We start from the raw sequence: 6,244 nt of genomic DNA on the forward strand, positions 1-6,244 counted from the left end.
CCGCTTTTCAGCGACGGTGCTAAAATAAAGTAAATAAATAAAAAGCACAGAGTCCTTAAGAGGAACGAAATGAGAAATGTTTCTTCCATTTAATTCTCGCCGGCTTTATTCTTCATGGGTCTCAAGGTTGTCAACACGTACTATAGCTCTTCCATTGCTGCCTTTGTTTTGGCGGATAAATCTTTCACATTTCGACTTTATTGAGTTTGCTGGCATGAAATGTTGTCCTCCAAGGTCTTTCTTCTCACAGCTCTGCTTCTCAGAAACACAGGTGTCTACAGTCCACTATGGCCATGACTGTCATCTTGATATGATTAAAGGACTCGGAACGGATAATTGGCACTAAAAAAAAAAAGAGAAAAAAAAAAGAAGGACAGCGGGGCTTCTCGAAGCTCTCCATCCAATATCGCATGGAGCTGCACGTTCCTTATGGGACTTTGCACAGGAATTAATATGGCCTGAACTTCTCAGAAGATTTAAGCTGTTTTGTCCTTTCTAAAAAAAAACACACAGAGGAAAAGGCTGGTGGCTTCGTCACTTTATGAGGTTTGCTGCTTTTCCTGGACGTCTCATAAACTATACATGGGAGCGATACATTAAAATACATGAGAGGATTCAGGTTTATTGGCAGCGTTGAGTTGTTTTAGCATCTTTCCTGCATTAGTATCTGTTCGGGTTGTTTTTCCAAAAAAAAAAAAAGATGAATAAATAAACAAAAAGAAAAAAAAAAAATCAAAACAGATGACTCATAATTCAAGGAATTAATTCACTTTTATTTTGGCACGACAGTTTTATATAAAGTGACTCGCACCTGAATCTGATCCAAACCTGACGTATGAGCCTCAAAAACCTTTAACTAGACGAGCATCTTACTACAGAACACTGGGTATATATTAAATACTAGATACGGTCGATCTAGTCAAAACATCTGGCTTCTGAATGTAAAAGTGAATGTTTAGCAGTTTCCTGAGCAGTGAACAGCTCTGGCTGTGGCTTTGAGTCGAACTGTTACAATATTTTTTAAATTAATATATTAATAAAACCCCCCAAAAAGAGGATCGATTTCTCTCCAAGGGGGGTCACGGTGTCTTAGTGGTTAGCACGTTCGCCTCACACCTCCAGGGTTGTGGGTTCGATTCCCACCTCCGCCTTGTGTGTGTGGAGTTTGCATGTTCTCCCCGTGCCTCGGGGGTTTCCTCCGGGTACTCCGGTTTCCTCCCCCGGTCCAAAGACATGCATGGTAGGTTGATTGGCATCTCTGGAAAATTGTCCGTAGTGTGTGATTGTGTGAGTGAATGAGATTGTGTGTGTGTGTGTGTGTGCCCTGCAATGGGTTGGCACTCCGTCCAGGGTGTATCCTGCCTTGATGCCCGATGACGCCTGAGATAGGCACAGGCTCCCCGTGACCCGAGGTAGTTCGGATAAGCGGTAGAAAATGAATGAATGAGAGATTTCTCTCCATATTCAAACTAAAAGCAGGTTATAACGAATGTGATCTGTAGAGAGAGAGATCATTAAATAAATAGAGATAAACCATTATTAATTAATAAATAGATTAGCACAGATAAATTAATTAATTCATTCATTCATTTTTTTATTAACTTCAAGGAAAAGAAAAGGATCGATCGTTTATAGCTGTTTATAACGTAAGTCACAAAAGGAACAGGAACATTGGTGGCTCAAGTGATTAAGGCTCTGGGTTGTTGATTGGAGGATCAGGGTTCAAGCTTCAGCACCGTAAAGCTACTACTGTACTGTTGGGCCCTTGAGCAAGGCCCTTAACCCTCTCAGCTCCAGTGGTGCTGTGATCTGACCACAACCTACAAAGTTGTTATATGTGGATAAAGAATTTCACTGCTGTAATGTAGATGTGACAGAATAAAGACTTCTTCTTTTAAACTGGAGGTTAAACACAACATTATAAGTAACTAATAATAGATCATTATTTTGTACTAATATGTTTGTGGTGGTAGAAGAACAAACCCCACAGGGACGTGCTGTAAAGGGAATCTTAATGACCACACCACAGTGTCACCGATCAGTTTACCATTACGGCGCCACACACACCGCTCTGTTCCTCACGTCTAGACGCTGAAACACGTCCGTTCTCTGTGCACGTCTGATCTGAATCGGGTTTCTTTGATAGTTTCTTTAGAAACGCTATTACACTTTCATATCAAGGATTTCTTCTATGCGTTCCTACTCAGCTCGCTGTGACAGTTCAAAGCTGCCGTACAGCACGGGATAAAAGAAACTCATTACATCTGTGATTTCCGCTCTCTCAGAAGGCTTAGACGATGAGGACGGACGTCTGGGAACAGAGACTCCGATCGAGGACTCGAGAACACGTACGGAGAGAAAACGCCTGCTGTTCCATGAAGGAATCCTCAGTCTAACTTCAACACGGCGAAGTCTGAAAGTCGAGCGTTTTAGAGGTAAACAATGACAAGCTTCTAATAAACAATCTGCCACGCTTCACTCCATATTAATAACCGACTTTCGTCCCCTGTCAATCTTCATAGAGAAGACCAATTATTCAGGCTTCAGTCAGCTGGAAAGAAATTGGCTTTTCTGATGTAGTCGAGAACTCAGGAAAATCTAGTGCAAAGTGATGAATAGTCTCAATCTGCAGCTCTGTATTAACCGTGTCTGGGTTCAGAATTCATTATAGAAATACAAGAGTTATTTATTTCAGCTGTATCACTAAATTAAATTCAGCGTTTAAAGTTAATGATGAAGGAGACATTACAGTTCATCCAAATTCAGTGGGACTGGGAGTGGGACTGGGGGTGGGAGTGGGAGTGGGAGTGGGGGTGGGGGTGGGACTGGGAGTGGGACTGGGACTGGGACTGGGAGTGGGGGTGGGAGTGGTACTGGGACTGGGACTGGGACTGAGAGTGGAACTGGGAGTGGGACTGGGAGTGGGACTGGGAGTGGGATTGAGAGTGGGACTGGGAGTGGGAGTGGGACTGGGAGAGGGACTGGGAGAGGGATTGAGAGTGGGACTGGTTGTGGGAGTGGGACTGGGAGTGGGACTGGGAGTGGGAGTGGGAGTGGGAGTGGGGGTGGGAGTGGGAGTGGGACTGGGAGTGGGGGTGGGAGTGGGAGTGGGACTGGGGGTGGGAGTGGGAGTGGGAGTGGGGGTGGGGGTGGGACTGGGACTGGGAGTGGGGGTGGGAGTGGTACTGGGACTAGGACTGGGACTGAGAGTGGAACTGGGAGTGGGACTGGGAGTGGGACTGGGAGAGGGACTGGGAGTGGGATTGAGAGTGGGACTGGGAGTGGGAGTGGGACTGGGAGTGGGACTGGGAGTGGGATTGAGAGTGGGACTGGGAGTGGGAGTGGGACTGGGAGTGGGACTGGGAGTGGGACTGGGAGAGGGATTGGGAGTGGGACTGGGAGTGGGACTGGGAGAGGGATTGAGAGTGGGACTGGGAGTGGGAGTGGGACTGGGAGAGGGACTGGGAGAGGGATTGAGAGTGGGACTGGTTGTGGGAGTGGGACTGGGAGTGGGAGTGGCTCACTCGAGGAATAAACACACACAACAATATCGTGTTGTGCATTAAGAGTAAAATAACCCAGGACAGGATGATGTGATGGAGCACAGTTCATGTTACCTCTGTCAGGTCCTAAAGCGTTACGTTTTTCTATCACCATGGTAACTCATACAATGATAAATACGTCTTATCCATTTACTATTACGTGTACCATTTATGTTTTCACTCAAAATCTGTGTGTGTGTATATGTCTGTGTGTGTGTGTGTGTGTGTGTGTGTGTGAATAAAAAAATCATATTTTAAAAATTATAAAACCATGCAACAGAAACGGACCTGAGTCCCGGGGATATTTTTCTCTATCTTCTCAAGATGTGACCTTTTTACGACTCTGTCCAATTTGAAGCTCCAGGTCTTTTTTTTTTACACTCAAGGTCAGATGAAGTGGAGCTTCGCTGCCTCGGGACGGACCGAGACGACTCCATGTTCCACGCAACAGATGCCTATTTATTTATTTATTATCTCCTGAGATGGCGGGATGTCAGAGAGGTTTTGGATGAAGTTCCTCAGGGGGGAGACGCGATGGAGGAGTTTTCAGTCAAGACAGTTCCAGGTCTGAGGAGGTCATGCGTAGATAGGGGCGACTTCCTGTCCCCGAAACCTCCCTGAGAAAGCGGCGCATGGCCTTTTCAAGCCTCCCTCGAGGGGAATAAAGGTCTGTTATTTAACACACACTTTCACCCCGATGAGCAGTGATGGTGCTTAGACACACACCAGCAGGCAACCTTCTGGTCACAGCTCAGTCTGGTCCGACTCCTATCGTGACTGAAAGCCTGAGAATTGTTCATTAATTATTTAGCAAGAACTCATTCAGGAACACAATTTAAAACTGACACGTCCGTATATTAAAGAGACTTTAATGAACTTTCTTTGCCGTCTCGTTGTTCCTTTGTCCGTCCGGGTCTCCATTTGAGTTTCTCGTTAGCGTGACATCACAAGAACAATTTCATATGGAATTAAAACCTTGTCAAGGTCACACAAAGGTCAAACATCTGAAACAGTTGTTCCCTTCCTGTATGACGTAGATATTTTTGGACATTTTCTGCACGCACATTAGTAACAAGAAGGACTAGACTCACTGGTGATGAAGCTGTCGAACACCTCTGTATCGAGCTCCACTTGTTGTTCCACATGATTCTGACAGAGCAGCAGGAGAAACCATGAGAAACCTTTTCACCGTTCTCTCTTTTCCTGACACCACCGCTGGATTTATCGGCATTCATCTTTGGTCTTGCTCTTGATTGAGAGTTTCTAAAATTAAAGTTTGTGTTTTTTGTGTTTTTTTTTGCTTTTCACATCTACAAAGTTTCACAGGAGATCGTTTATTCTTTTAGAACGCAGACTAAATATTTGTGCAGTGCATGAACAAAGACGACGAGTTGGAGCAAAGGCTGGACCTTGACAATCATCTGAATGATTTTGGACTTGATCTTTACTAGTCCTGAACTCGGGCTCAACAGCATGTACCGCTGCACCACCACCACCATCACCACCACCACCACCATCATCATCATCTTCATCTACAATGATTATCATAAAGTGAATCAAATAGACTTTAAAGTAGATTATTTTCCTAAAGCACAACATCATGATGCGGACCGGAGACTGTCGCTATAGAAACGATAACGTCTCCACGACGATATACAAAAGGAATTCAATTCAGCACCTTCTGACCATTCAGAATTCAGTAATAAACATCACCGTAGAATAAAACAAAGCGGTACGCCATGCAGTACCAGGCCACAGGTCTGAAGATTGTATTTACCAGCAGCATTATGTTCGGTTGTACACAAAGATCATCAATCGTGGGGCGATGTAGAGGAACAGAGAGACTCATATCCTCTCTCTCATCCACTCTAGTGCTTTCGCTCTCTCCGTATCAGAGGGAAAAGTGGGGAGAGAAATGAGAACAGGAGGAAATTATGCACATTGGGGATATCTATTTCCCGTTTTTCTTTCCAGATAACGGCTTGTTGTTCCAGGCTTTGTTATCTGCTGTGTTTGCCTGTGGGATGATTAGTATAACAAAGGATGGAGGGATGCAAACCTGCTCGCACTTCAAAACAACTTCAGCCCCACTTTGAAGATGAAAACTCACTCCAGGCAAAAAAAAAAAAAAACATGCAGTAGAGTAGATATCCACACGTGCCGAAATGAAGCCCTGTGACCAGCCTGATTTGTTTTCAGCAACACGCCTGCAATTGGGGTGAAAAACGAAGGCAGGAAGCAAAACGAAACGAAGCCGTCGGCTCTTTATTTTTTTTTCCTTTTACGAGAACCCACATTTAACGAAGATATTTGATCCATTATACATTGTTTGTGTCGGCTCCAGACGCAGAGAGAATAATAAATATTGCATTCACCCTGGGTCTTCTAATTCAGTCTCCCAGACAAGTTCATAAGTTTCTCAACAGGGAAGCGAGAGATCTCCTGCAGCTTCTACGCCTTCTCCACAGCGCCGACTTTTCTTTATCACAGTAAATCCACCGAGAGACACTCGACTCCACTCGCCGTAACGCTCGAGCGCTAAAAACAGCACACAAACCATCGCCGAAGGAAAGAAAAAGCTCTTTCTTGTTTTTTTTTGCTGATACACATGTCTCAAATTAGCACCGATCTATTTTTAAATCAAATTGTTGTGTTACAATGAAGTGTGAGACATTAGGAAGAAAACCACTGTGTGTGGTAAA

General features: G+C 44.6%; 1 protein-coding gene across 1 annotated transcript; it reads right to left on the reverse strand.

Annotated features, from left to right (window-relative positions):
* Nucleotides 1–2,752: 2,752 nt before the first annotated feature.
* On the reverse strand, nucleotides 2,753–3,657 carry LOC132838507 (uncharacterized). Its single transcript, XM_060858837.1, has 2 exons — nucleotides 3,618–3,657; nucleotides 2,753–3,519 (listed from the first exon to the last, which is right to left on the reverse strand). Exons 1-2 carry the CDS (start codon nucleotides 3,655–3,657, stop codon nucleotides 2,753–2,755), a joined length of 807 nt encoding a protein of 268 aa, XP_060714820.1.
* Between the last annotated feature and the right edge of the window lie 2,587 nt (nucleotides 3,658–6,244).

The sequence above is a fragment of the Tachysurus vachellii genome, chromosome 23 (genome assembly GCF_030014155.1).
Source record: "Tachysurus vachellii isolate PV-2020 chromosome 23, HZAU_Pvac_v1, whole genome shotgun sequence".
Lineage (NCBI taxonomy): Eukaryota > Metazoa > Chordata > Actinopteri > Siluriformes > Bagridae > Tachysurus > Tachysurus vachellii.

Bases quoted from the DNA above. Each gene is read 5' to 3' on its own strand.
- LOC132838507 (XM_060858837.1), bottom strand. From the start codon at position 3,657: ATGGTGATAGAAAAACGTAACGCTTTAGGACCTGACAGAG. The intron at 3,520-3,617 runs GTAACATGAACT...TCCTCGAGTGAG, and splicing joins CGCTTTAGGACCTGACAGAG to CCACTCCCACTCCCAGTCCC.